This window comes from Haemaphysalis longicornis, unplaced genomic scaffold (assembly GCF_048455015.1).
Source record: "Haemaphysalis longicornis isolate Haplotype H1 unplaced genomic scaffold, Haemaphysalis longicornis Haplotype H1 scaffold_3, whole genome shotgun sequence".
Lineage (NCBI taxonomy): Eukaryota > Metazoa > Arthropoda > Arachnida > Ixodida > Ixodidae > Haemaphysalis > Haemaphysalis longicornis.
The window spans coordinates 30,076,065-30,089,871 of record NW_027526335.1 but is presented as its reverse complement, the minus strand read 5'-3'; the positions used below and the strand labels follow the sequence as shown (position 1 = coordinate 30,089,871).

Sequence of the window (13,807 nt, the reverse complement as noted above, 5' to 3'; positions counted from 1 at the left end):
ATTTCATTCGATGTCATAGCTCTAACAAAGTGAATAAAGTAATGAAAGAAAAATTGTTGATGCAAATAAAAAACCGGTGAGAGCAGTTTTTGTCACTGTCCAGTGCCTGAATGATGTGCGCATTACGAGATTTTTTGTTTCTTGTTTTGCTGGTTCCGAAATCAGATGTGTGTTTATCATTTTGTTCTAGTATGATTACGCCAGTGTGCACTTGTTTTTATTTCGACGATCATATGTAACTCACTTTTTTTTTTCTACTCTCTCTAGTTTGTGCAGAAAATAATTGTTGTTCCTTGTGATCTCGCTGCTTTTCTGATTGTTACGGGTGGCAAGGCCCTGTCTGGCATTTTTGTTTTGCCTTTAGCCATGCCGCCGAAGACAGTTTGTATCAAATTGTATTGAAATAATCGGGTAGAACAACAACAACTACACAATGGAGGCGCAGCTAACGTTTGGCGAATTTCTTTCAACGACCTTTAAAGCACACAGCTATGGCGGGCTAACGCGCAGTCGTCCCAACTTTACGCAAGATCGCGAACATCAAATCATACAAACGATGCAATTCCTGTCTTCGCATGCTTTGTCACCGCCGGCAGCTCCGGATCGGTCTCTGTTTGTGTGCACCTGCTTGACCGTCCATCAAAACGATTCTCCGCAAAGGTCAATCGATCCCAATGCGCATAACAACTGACCTTTGGCGCGCCTCGAGCCCAACGTTCATCTCCGGGCATGCGGGTTGTGCCTTCCCCTTGGTATGTCTAGCTCAAGACGTAGGAGGACAACTCGAAAGGGATATGATTCATGACTGGAACTGCGCACGCGCACACACACACACAAAAACGGAAACACACACTGCGTTGTGTGTTCCCTGGTTCCGTTGTATTTTCTTTTTTTTTTTTTTGGAACCATTTTCAACTAGGCCGGCTTTCCACTCTGCTTCGAAAGGGATGCACGCCGAGGCTATAAGAAACACCCCCTAGATTAACAGGCCTGTACAGATGCCATATTTCGCGCTGAAAGCTGCAGCTGTTATCTTAGACAACAAAAACGCGCCTTGTGCCAACTGATACGACGTTTAACATTTTGTGCGCAGTCCTGTTAGTCGAAGTTGTGTTGCTAGATTGCGGTGGGTGGAACGGTAGACGCGCTGTCCGTGCGCCTGTACCCTCCGGCAACTCTTGTGGTTACACGGTCCGCTCTTTCCGCAATCGCACACCAGTGGTGCGTAGCGCATTGTACCTTTAGTTAACATCACATGATTCAATTAAAAGACGGCATTCGTTACCAGAATTTTAATCGACCTCTTTCAGCGCAGTGTACCAAACTGCGCAGCGCAAGGTTCCAATCAAATTGGTTATTTGCTCATTGCGCTTCGCTAGGGACAGTCTGTTGTCGCAACATTAAAATGCGTTGTTAACCGTCGTATTTGCTTGTGACGCTTGGTGAAATAAAAATGTAGGAAGAAAAGTCCAGAAATCCACCTATCCTTGTGATCGATGTGGTAGTAGTAATATCTTATAGCCTCGCGACCATTGAAATGGTGGTGCGAATACAGTGCACGGTCTAGGGGAATGGTCGTAATTCAGTCTCTAAGACAACCACTCTAAATCATATTCCATCACATTTCGCCACCGGAAATGCTAAGTAAACACGCAGAATTCCATTAGGCCTATTACGCTACAAGCATTCCTTTTCACCACCAAAAAAAAAGCGTTCTTTTTGCAGTAAAATCAACTTTCTCCGGATGGTCTCACGTCGAACGCTTGGGCTCGGGAGGCACAGAGAAACGAACTTCTACTAGCAGTATAAACTGGCCTTCTTTGAAACAGTCACAATTAATTACCCCTTACGAGAAGGTATTTTTACTCAATTGAACCAATATGCTGCCCGCATCCCTGGGGCAACCTTCAAAACGATCTCTTCTTAATTATGTAATTTTATTTATTGATGGGTAATCCGCGTACACAAGCTTCTCGTTCATTTAGTCTCATATCAAGCCTGGAACTCGGGGCAGGAAGAACAGGTTCTGAATTGTTATTTTAGTTTTGGCAAATAAGAGTCATATTCGGGAAAGTTGGAAGTATACGCGCTGACCGTCTGCGTTTTCCCCGCATGTTGTATTGTCACGTGTAACACGGCAATACAACCGGATTTAGGAACGAAGAAAAGAACGTTAAACGTATAGACAACGAAGTAGGCGATCAGGCGGTTCATTTGGACAAGCGTTCACACGTTCTCTTCGATGTTCCCTTGGGGGCGCTGAGTTTGGACCTCCTCTTGGCAGCCCTTCGGGCTTGCCGACTCGCAGACAGCGTTCTGCTCGCGCAGCTCCGGCAATGCATCCCAGGTCTGAAGGTCAGCGCGACCATAAAGCAGGTAGAGCAGGGCGGTCACCACTTGAGCGACGGGGATGAAAACGTGTGCCAGCCGGTGGCTCTGAAAACAAACAGATATCACACGATTACCCGAATTTAATTCGATTGTTCACAGTTTATACTGCCCTGTGGCTTGTGACCCCCCGTTATAAATATCATTGTAAATTATTATTATTATCGCCTTTGCGTGTGTCACGTGCCCTATGATGATGCCAATGACAGGCACAAGATAAGCAGCCCCCATTTTCTCTATAACTACCAACATTGTAACACATAGTTGGCAGACAGCCGTTAAAAATGTTTGCGTGCAAGAATATCCTGGCGAAATTCGGCTGGTGTATTGGCGTAGATTTTTAGCGCTGCTTTGTTGACGCTGCAATCATCTTATCAGGACCATACTATGACGAAAACAGTGTTGTTACCGCAACCGCCACGATCGAAAAATCACGACAGCCTTACCGAATGGTCCTACGCGCGAGCATTAGAGAGTTTGTTTCAAAGCGACAATTTTTTACCGAAAAATTGCATTTGGGAGGATGTGATCCGAAACATTAGTGCGTAATACTTGCTAGCAGAGATATTTTAACGTCGCATCTGCTTGGACTAATAGCTGAGCAGGCGCTTGGGACAACTGCTCCATAATGTTTACAGTTTCAAAGAACCGCTGCTTCAAAATTGCCCTGTAATCGTCTGCCGCCCTGCAGTGACGGAAATGGAAGGAGTGGTTCGTAGAGTTCTGCTTACCGCCATAAATATTAAGTAAACAAGCAAAATCAGACGCAGCTCATTACGTTACAAAAGCCTTCAAACTAACTTCGAAAAAAAAATTACGAAACTGCCAAGTGGATATTGTCGAATAATTCGTAAGCATTCATCCCTCTGCTGCACACCGGGCCCCTTTGAAATCTTTTCGGCTGCTATACAAAAATTAATTTCTGGGAAGACGTCTTTAGAGCAATTCAGGAAGTCTGATATCAAAGTTTGAGGGTACTAGGACATTTTATCAAATACTTCCTTAAGGGCTCATGCATCACTATAGAGCACTACGCACCGAGCCCAAGCCGATTTTTATGCTATAAGCACAGACGCATTGTTTGGAAGGCGTTTTTTCACGGTACGTATAAACAGCTTGATATAGAAGCATAAACACCCTAGGGCCCATTATTAAATACCTCATTAAGACCCGATTTACCCCATAGCGCTATAAATCAATTTCATTAAAGTCTGCTTCAAATGCATTGCTATGAGGGCCTGCACAGAAGTGGTAATGCATATAAAAATAATGCTTCGTTTCGCGGTCAGCGCCGGTGTTCTCTTGACCAGCTCGTTTCGAGCAGTGGTGTACTGGAGGCTCATAGGAGTAAACTACGCCGTGTACAGAGAGACTGTTTTATTTAATACGACCAGTCTTCGGCACTGCTGCTCTTTGAAGAAAGTTTTGGTGCTTCGTTTTCAGTTTTAAAAGTGCTGGAACGGAACATTCTCAAAAGCGGGGCGCTCAGTGACGTAACGCACTGTTCGTGTTATGAGGGCGTAACGAGATTAAATGACATCGCGCCTGGTAACAAACGCACGCGCTGCTCACCGCCAGAGAGGATGTGTCGGAAATGGCGAAGACGCTGATTCCGCCAAGCAAGACCCCCAGCGTGGTGGCCGAAAGCGCCTTCAGTACTGGAGCGTGCCGGGGCGCCATGTCGAGGTGACTTGTTTCAATGCCTGGGACAGATTGGCAAGGGAAATTGAGAAAAATGATATCGCTTCAACGAGTGCTATCGTATAGATCCCATTAAGTAAAATACAGGCTGTCTTGAACGATAGAAGGGCTGACGCAGGGGCAATACGCGCTCTGACAGCTCGCGAGGATGCAGCCCTTTAATTTATTGAATCTATCATAATTAGGCATATAATTGACAACTCCGGGAGTTATATTTTGAAACCGCGTGTTTCGCGTTGATGCTCACGCATTGATGCTCATGCTTTTACCCCCCCTTGCGGAAGCGACCACCTGGGAGCAGTCGTTCATAGAGTGCCATTACAAGAAGGAAAGAACGACGATGTTACAAACGACGACGAAGAGGTGGGCAGTACGCGGCCTGGCTGGGCGCTGCCGTTTCCGCCATGTATGTGCATACTGTAAATATATGGCTCATCATCCTTAACCATCTTTCGTCACACTTTCTCTGCCGCCACGTAACCAAATTTTCATTATGTGTGGTCATTCGATCATGTTAATGATGTTTAAACGAAAAACACTTCCCGTGGTCGAACTCGAACCTGGGTACCTCGCGTTATGAAACCGACGTCTATCCGTTCGCGCCATTCTGACATGATTGATGCCGTTCGGATTTTAAAGCGAATTTGAATGCTTCGCTGTGAGCGCTCAGCTTTCTTGCGAGGGATTTGTTGGATGTTGTCTGAGTCTAAACTTTGACTCGAAGGCAGTTTTCACTTTGATCATTGGCGCTTGGACTTCAACTCTGAGGTGGTGTGCACTTTGATCGTTGACGCTTTGACTTTCAACCTTCGACTCAATTCAGCCTTTATTTCCAACAAGAAGTTGGGGGTCCTCTCAGGCGAGGAGTGACCAAGACCACTTGAAAGGTGACTGAGGGCCCGCACTCGCCGCGTAGACAATAACAGTGTTCTGTTTCCCATTTTTTCTCTGTTAAACAGAGTTGTTTGACTTCAAGAGTTGGCGAGGAACAATATACACTGTCATGCGCAGATGAACAATGAATAGTAATTGCAGTAACACAGGAGCAAAAACAAGAGTCGTAAAAATCGAAATATTTCTATACACTGACTCCATAGACACGAAAAGGTAAAAAGCAAAAAAAAAGAAGAAAAAAGAGAAACTAGCGACAGTTTTGACCAACATATATATATATATATATATATATATATATATATATATATATATATATATATATATATATATATATATATATATATATATATATATATATATATATATATAAAGAATGGTGTGTGTTAACAACTTTTTAAAAAACAATTCTCTCATTTCTTTTCTGGTGTAGCCACTTAACTTTGTGTTACCAATTCCCCATTTGGTTAGCAGGGAAGGGACAGTACATCTTACAGACTGAGGAAGATAGTCAGTTCGTCGAAGCAGAACTAGCCACCTGTCGCAGCCTCGAGTGCGCGAATCACTCTTTTGCATTTTTAAATCGCACATGTGTTCCAAAAAAGCTCGGTATCTCGGTACTTTGATTGCAGCAGCTTGGACTCTGGCACTTCGCCAATTGATTTTCGCACGCAAGAAAGGTTCGCGTTTCAACCATCGTCATCGTAAGACCGAGGGATTTGAATTTTTTCGTTCATTGCCTCTTACTTCCTCATCGTCCGGCGGTGTTTGCTAGCAGGCTGTCAATCGTGTGAGGCTAGACGCGTGCGCCCGATCGCCTTCGCAATATACCACTGCTTCACCGGTTGAACGGCCGTCAATGTTTAATTACTTAGCTAAGACGTGTAAGTTTAAGTCTATATCCTATATTTAAATCGCAGAATATTTCAGGAAAACGTCACCAACAGCAAAAGCATCAAGGCAGTCTCGCTTTTGTGTGCACAGAAAAAATCTCGTTGGAAATGCCACTCTCACCAACGAAAAACACTCCCAGCGCCGTCATGGCTATGTGCTCGATCCAGCGGCTTTCCTTCAAGCCCTGAAGCATGATGGCGCAGGCGTGGATGGTGAGACCTGAAATCCCACGCAATAAAGGTCACCTTGAACGACCATACACGCGTAGCTAAAGGCTAAGCTTATTCACATTATTGTGGAAACATTTAAAGGGACTCTGCAACACTTCCGATAAACGCTTTCACTCTTTCCTTTGCGTTTGGAACCGCTGCGAAAGCTATAGCTATCGCCAGCACGGAGCCGCACTGCGTGATTTGCTCGTCGCACCAGATACGCCTTTCCTTTTTGCTTCGCTTTTGTGGCTTTTTTTAAAGTGGGTATCGACTGTTTTTATTGCTTCAAGGGCCCTATTCTCGACTGCACAAATTCCCGGGCAATTCGCCATGTTTTTTTTTTGTTTTTTTGCGTAAGCACAACGTAAGCAATCAGTGACGTATTGCACGAATAGCTATGACGACATGCAGTGTAATTTGATGCTTCACACATAAAGATCACAACTAAGGTATCAAATATTGTGATAAAAGATATAAAACCCTTGGCACGTATTGTAAAAAATTGGACGGTAGCTTAGGTTGGCAAAGGAAACATATTTCTGCAGGTCAAAATTGGCGTCAACACCCCAAGGCGATCGAGTAACGTTGATCCAAAAGTGAGCGAAAGGGGGATGTTGAGCTAAAGAACATCACACAGTCTTTTTTAGCGTATCTATTTATTTCTTTCAATCGCTTTTAGTAACATAATTGAGCTATCTGCTTCAATGCAAGCTTTGTAGCGTTATCACCTTCCCGGCCGCCGCCACCGTCGCGCTATCGTCTGCTGCTTATTCACAGTTATGGCGTGATCACAGAAAAAGACGACCTCGACCATCGCTCGTATGACACATAAGAGCAGCGAAGCGCTACGCCTGATAACCGCGGAGCGCACCGATGTCGCCGATTCACTCATTCGTCAAGCTCGACTTCAATCAGCGCTATAATAAACAAAACAGTCACTTTTCTTTGTTATTTTTCTCTTGAGTTCGATCATGTGACCAAACAGCTTACTAGGACGAGTGTGGACAAATGCCATGCATCGGGTTCTCTTTGTCATAAAGAGACTTGTACTGCCTTTTTATGTTGCGGTTACGCAAAACAAATGATTTTTATTTTATTGCCAAACATAAAAGCGAAATACTGCATGCCATTTGTATGCTCCGTGATCGCTGACTTGGAAACAGTCGAAACTATTATTTCTTTCCGTAGAAAACAAGCTTCAAACCACGCGTCATGCGAAACTGCGCCTGCTGCGAATTCCCGGACATTTTGCGGCGCCAAAGGTCGGCGAAATTTTTTTCCCTATTTCGCGGCAAAAGCAGCCGCCATTTTCAAGCTGTTACGTAACATTACGTTACTTTTACGCAGGCTGAAGTTGCCAATGTGTGACGTGATCGTTCCAGCCAACTGTTTAAGTTACGTCCCGCCTTCTCAGCCAATCACAGAGAGGGCATGTATTACAAGCAGTATTGTTGTTGAGTAGCAGACAGGCCTACGTTGTCATGTCCAGTGCATTTAGTCTAGTTTTTCATTGCCGGCCAAGAATTATGCGCTTTCAGTAAAGAGAAATAAGGCAAACTTTAGAACTGTTGACAGTAAACGTCATGAAACGTTAAAATGACGAAACCACACACAACCACTTTGTAAAACGGAAGCACGTGACCAAAATTGAAAGCCAATGAGAAAAGACTTCCCGCAAATTCCCCGGGAATTTGTGCAGTCGAGAATAGGGCCCCAACTGAATGAAAACCGGCCAATAGCCGCTACAACACCGTAAGGACTTAATTCCAGCGGTCGAAGAACGCCAAGACCGGCAAAGAGAGAAAAATCTTTTGAGCAATTTTGTAAGTTATGTGATGGGCATAGAACCGTAATTTCTAGCTGAGGTACCTTGCGATTCCCTTATCTAAGTACTGCGTGTGTTGGTTGACTACGTTATGCAAGCATTTAGGATTCCAAAAAATGTCGGAGAAAGAGTTGCAGGGTCCCTTTAAGGTGGCCTGTTGCTTACCCCAACTCGAATAAACCGCCAAAAATTGTTGCGTCTACCTTCAGTTTTGCCGACCAAAAAAAAAGCCACTGAAATGTATCGCAGGACAGGTGAGGAAAGGAGGAGGGAAAAAGGGAGGGAGGGAGTTTGCGGTAACACCTAAGCTCCAAGAACACTTCTAGAAGTCCTAGCCAGGACTTGGAACTTCCGTTTATTTCTTTCACCTTTATTGTTATTGGGAGAGAAAGAATTTAGCCATGATCAGTGGTCAAGGGCAAAAATATTCATTTTAGCCTATTATTTCATGACCTCGAACCAGAGGAAAACACTACTCATCTGCGGGCACCTGAAACATGTTTTTCACTTCACTTCACCTAAAATTGCGCCCCTCGATTCCTAGAGAATATCTGACACAGCCACTATAATCTGTATTTTTGCTTTTGCAGAGAAAACTTGGTGCACAAATGGTGTTTCAAGGCCTAGCACTCTTGTGCTGCCCCGGTGTGTCACACATTATGCCCTCGTGATCCTTACTTCTCATGCGCTCTCGACACTTCATTGTTTATTCCAATTTCTTAGTCCTTACAACTTACTTTGTTATCCACTATTTTTTCTTGTCTCGTTCCGATAATCAGACCTCACCTGAAGAACGCGGATTCGATTCCCGGCCGTGGCGGCTGCTTCCTTAATGGAGGCGAAAAACGAAAACGCCCGTGTGTACGAGATTTTGGCGCACGTTTAAGATCCCGAGGTGGTCAAGATTAGTCCGGAGCCCTCCTCCACTACGGCACGCCTCATCGACTGTGCAGCGTCGGAGCGTTAAACCCCACAATCAATAAAATCAATCAATTGAAAAAAAAATCGCTCTCACAATCAAAACAAAATCAAGCGTGAACACAGAAACGTCAAAACCTGAACCCACAAAGTTCGCTAGTTGTTTCTACGTATAAATGGGAAATGTCGGCACGGTATCTTTGTTGTAAGAGTGAAGTTCTGTCATCGTTCGCCAATGCATCTGGATTATTTCCATTGTTAATGAAAATTTGTGTATCAGCTTCATACCCTCAAGTCACGTTTTGTTTTAAGCTGACACTGCATAACGCTGCATGCCTTTGGGAAGCATGCGGGGATTTGGTAAGACGAGGAGTATGCCGGCGTGAATCTTAAGGAAGAGATTTGAAGTGGAATTCGCAAAGCTAAACTCTCGAGAATAATTCAAAATTAGCCGCCCCTTTGTTTTGTGTAAGGCGGGCCGATCACCAGACTTAGTAGCCAAACGCAAAGCGATCTTATCGCAAAGCTTTAAAATTGAATCTGTTTCCAGAAACTCGCCAGCAAGTACTATATAAGCGCTATCTCTCGCAAGCATACCCCTACGCGCTGAAAACGTTTTGAGGTATCAACCATGAAAGCGCCTGCTTTGGTTAAGCAAACTCTATCTCGTGCTGCCAGCTTTCCACGGGCGATTATGGGGACCGAACATTTCATACCGACTAAAAAGTGGTGGGAAATTCGCACAACTTGCCATAATCCTCTGCACGCGCAACTCCCCACGATGAACTAACTTTTTAAGGATCATACAGGGCGAACTAATCCACGCGACTTGGCATACTTTATGCGTCTTTCAAAGCGGAAAACGAGTGGCGGGGCGTGAAACTGCCCGCGCCCAACTTGACGAGGCCATAATGCGTACCTCCGACGCAGGTGATCCTCGCAGCACCCGTCGTTGACACCAGCCCCTTGTTGCGCAGGCAGTCGCTCGCGACGCCGCACGTCACCACGGCCGCGGCTAGCGCCAGCACCGACGAGAGGGAGGGGAAGGTCTGGACAAAACAGACGCACGGGCGGGGAAGGAAGGTCGGTGGAAGACAATATGCCTAATAAAAACGGGAGGTTGTTATCGCCTCGCTGAAGCGCATCGACGACAGGCCGCCTCGTGGCGTATACGATGGAAGAACTGTACACAGCGCTAATCTTATGAAGGCTTAACAAGCCTTCGCGAGCAGGTATTAATATTCATGATAGACGTACGTTAAGACTACGCCTACTGCGAGATCGCCCTCTTGTAATTTACCGTTTACTCCGGGATTATATGAATGCGCTGTCACTCCAACGCCGGCACATCGCCTTCACTCATTAAAAATTTTCCTCCTCTCCCTTTACCTCGAGCAGATTTTCGTTTAATGGAGGAGGCATTACTGGCCAGCTTATCAAGGATTTTTTAGAAGTATTTGCAAAGTTTCCCGTATTTTAGCCCAATCTCGAAGTCAAACACCTTTTTTAAAACATCACTGCTTCGTACAACTATCTATGCCTTCTCATTAATATATGCAAACGCCTGGTCTATGTAACTGCCCACAGTTTCTTCGCCTCTTAAGAAATTGTTGCATTACGTATTCCAGAACATTGCGCTTCAACGTAAAAGACAACTGAAGAAGAGAGAGAACGTACGTAGAATTAAAAGGACACTGAAGTGAATTTGTCAAGCTCCCGTTTTTGCTTGCACTGCGTAGACTGGCTCAAATTAGCACACTTTTCATCGTTTATTCGGTTGACAAATCGGTAATTATTTTACAAAGCGCGAAAGAAGAAAAACTACCATGCGTGGTTTGCGGCGGCCGCACCAACTAAAGCTGTGACGTTAGGAGGAGCGGGCACCGTGATTGGACGATGCCCAAGGTGAGCAACCAAACAAGTTTCGGTTTCGGTTCTGCAAAACACAACCGTTGGCGTTGTTGGATGGACATTCTCAATAACTCAGTAATCATCGTACCGCGCTTCTGCCATGTTGTCAGCTGTAAAACTGCATAAAGATAAGCCTCCTAGGACGGATTGGAATCGTAGCATTCACTAGCCGAAACCTACGCAGTGCATGAACGCCCTCCGCGTACCCGCAGACGCCCAAATGTCATGCGCTTTTCCCCCATATTTGGAGCTTGCCTCCCTCATGCCTGTGTCGTAAAAAGCGTGTTCGCACCAGGCCAAGGGTCTGTTCATTCTGGCCTGTGCCCACTGCCTGCAAGCAGTCGGTGCTTATGGCAACAGCACGCCAACGAGAACTCGCTAGCGCGCCAGTGCCAGCCTGCGCGCGTTTTGTGAACTAGTTCGCGGAGCCATGAATGTTGCGGCCCAAAAAAAGGTGAACTGAATATAGAAAACATCGGCGGAAAACGGAAAAGTTAACTTACAAAAAAAAAAGCACGTACCCGCGGGGATTCGAACTCGTGACTTGCAAAATACTTGCGGAGGCATACCTAGCAACCCAGACCGCTCGGCCACGGAGCGGGCTACGCTGGCATTGGTAATATAGGGTATATATTGTACAACCAGTTTACACTTTTCTTTAGTTTTGGCATTTCAAGCAGCTTAGCTGACTATTTGTTGTATTGCGCTCGTGCAGTAAGCGTCGCCCGAGTTTCCACAATAGCTCACGTCTAGCAATTGCATTTCGTAGACGGAAAAGCGTTCGCAGATGCGTAGTCGCTGCTGACCGCTGTGCTTGTTCGCCCAGCGCAAAAAAGTGCTTCCCGCACCCCAGTTTTACGCTGTACGGTAAAAATATCAGTTGATTTTATTTCCTTAGTACCTATATTGACTTCGCTTACTCTTCTCCCGCCTTCAAGAGGCCTTATATTTTCTTACTGGCATACCAGTCAGCGAAGCGTCGCATGTGAGCTTGTGCAGCGCTTGTGTGAAGCGACCTTGACTTGGAGCTAGATACAGTGTACAAACTAACCAAGTAAAGAAAGACAAATTCTACCATTCACAAACGTGTCCTGGCTTCGTTTCAACTGAGCGAACGAATTGCGACGACCCGTCGGCGGCCGGCGGACGAAGCGCTGGGCCGACTGACTCTGTCTGAAGGCCGGGGAGCCGTGCAGTAGCGCAGCGGCGCAGCCAATTGCCAGCTTATCCCCTCCTGACGTCACACGAAAACGCCGCAGAAAATGGGCGAGCGTAAAGAGAGGAGGACAGCATTTTCGAATTAATTTTTCTACTAAATAAAATCGCGTAAACGCGCCCAGGGTGGTCGAAACATGGCCTGGGGACTCCGGACTACAATTTGCGCAAGTAATCCCGCAATGTTTACATATCACTTCAGTGTCCCTTTAACGCGACTGCGCTAATTCACGAACGGCCACAACTGCCCGTGCCGCCAAGACACACAACGCACTACGTGATCATCCTTCTCTGAACCTCTGCTGGAAACGAGTAGCGAAACTTTGGCTCTGTGTTTACTTTTGCAGGGCTGGTGCGTTTATTATTACAGCGAAGCTGTATGTGTCTAATACCGCCAGTTCTTGCGTCCGTGTGGAACTAAAATAGGGCATGGGAAACGAAAACTGAGGGACTTAAGTTCAGCGTATGGAAAAATTTATAAAAAACTGTGGTTGATTCCTCCGTAATAGCAATCATTTAAACACGAAAGTGAAATGTGCAGCGAAATCTGCAGCTGAGCATGATTTGCAGGTCGGCAGCTGTCTTGTGGGAGTGCTTTGGCGAGCGACGTCCTGCTGGCGGGTCGCTTCGGCAAAGGTGTACTGGCGTCATTTCCGTGACGGACATGACGTCAGGGAAATCTTGGGGTATCGCGGCATAAAACACTTTCATGTTAAAATATAAAACCCGAAAACGACCAACCCTGAGTATAACGTACTCTTTATTACTAAAGGTTGCTTCCTCTCTAGAAGACCCTGTGTGCAGGGGTGCACCCTTTACAGGCCGCTTGCTTCGTTGTAATGGTGTCACTTCCGTAACGGATATGACGTAAGCAAAATCTTGGTGTATCCGGGAATAAAACACTTCCGTGTTGTAATAAAAGAAGCCAATCTACGGGCTCCATATTTTGATATCTCTTATATGACCCCTAAAAAATGTCTTCCCAGCATTTCGATTTAGACGTGAAGCCGACTTCAAAAAGATCGGTGTAAGCTTGGTACTTGTAAGCTGGCTTTCCCACATAATGTGTTGCGCAGTGAAGCACGGACACCTACAGAGGGAGTAAATTTCATACTCCTTTCCGCTGTCCCCGCCTCTTTCCCATGGTGTGTTGCTTTATTAAAGCGGAAACATTTTAGTGGGACCGATGGCTTCTTGTCAAAAAGCTAATGCATTTCCATATAGACCAGTTGGTCGACCGAAAAGCTCTGATAACATCTCTGGACACACGACGCGTGCGTCAAACCGGGCTTCCAATGTGTCAAAACGGTTACCTGAGTCGCGAAAAGGGAAAAGTTTTGGATAAGACAATACACGCGTCGATCATGAAGAGGGAGTACAATAGTATACCATTATCTCATAAACCCCGTGCACGTATACATTTAAATCGTCCGTAGATGGGTTAACTTAGTGGGCGAAAAATCGTCGCACGTGTTCTTTCTGCTCTTGCGATTTGCCCCTTTGAAGTTTTGACGATTGATTGGGCGCACATTTAGCGAATGTTTTGACGCACTTTTGACGCAGTCTTGACGCAGTTTTATGCGAGAAAGCTTTCACACTTCTCCCAACTTTAAAAAGGTGCGGTAAAGTTTTTGAAAGAGAAAAGAGTAAAAAATGAATCAGCCGATAATTGCCTCTCGGGTTGAGGGCACCTCAATCAAGGCAGTCTAGGAGGAAATGATAGACAGAAAAGATGATAGAAAAGCAGAAGAAAGATGATGGATTATTTATCGTGCAGCACATAAAGCACTGGCAGCATCGTAGCCGGTCTGTCTTTTAAAAGTTTTGCAGGGCACGGAACGGGTTCTTGCGA

At 45.5% G+C, this 13,807-nt stretch overlaps 1 protein-coding gene across 1 annotated transcript in view; it reads right to left on the bottom strand.

The window, feature by feature from the left end:
- Nucleotides 1–1,956: 1,956 nt before the first annotated feature.
- LOC144173208 (vesicular glutamate transporter 2-like) overlaps nucleotides 1,957–13,807 on the bottom strand; it is a 30,664-nt gene continuing 18,813 nt past the window's right edge. The window contains exons 8-11 of the mRNA XM_077701714.1: nucleotides 9,749–9,878; nucleotides 5,995–6,093; nucleotides 3,961–4,091; nucleotides 1,957–2,436 (exon numbers count right to left, since the gene is read on the bottom strand). Coding sequence (XP_077557840.1) covers nucleotides 2,227–2,436; nucleotides 3,961–4,091; nucleotides 5,995–6,093; nucleotides 9,749–9,878 — 570 coding nt within the window. The 3' untranslated portion in view covers nucleotides 1,957–2,226. The remainder of the gene's footprint in view (nucleotides 2,437–3,960; nucleotides 4,092–5,994; nucleotides 6,094–9,748; nucleotides 9,879–13,807) is intronic.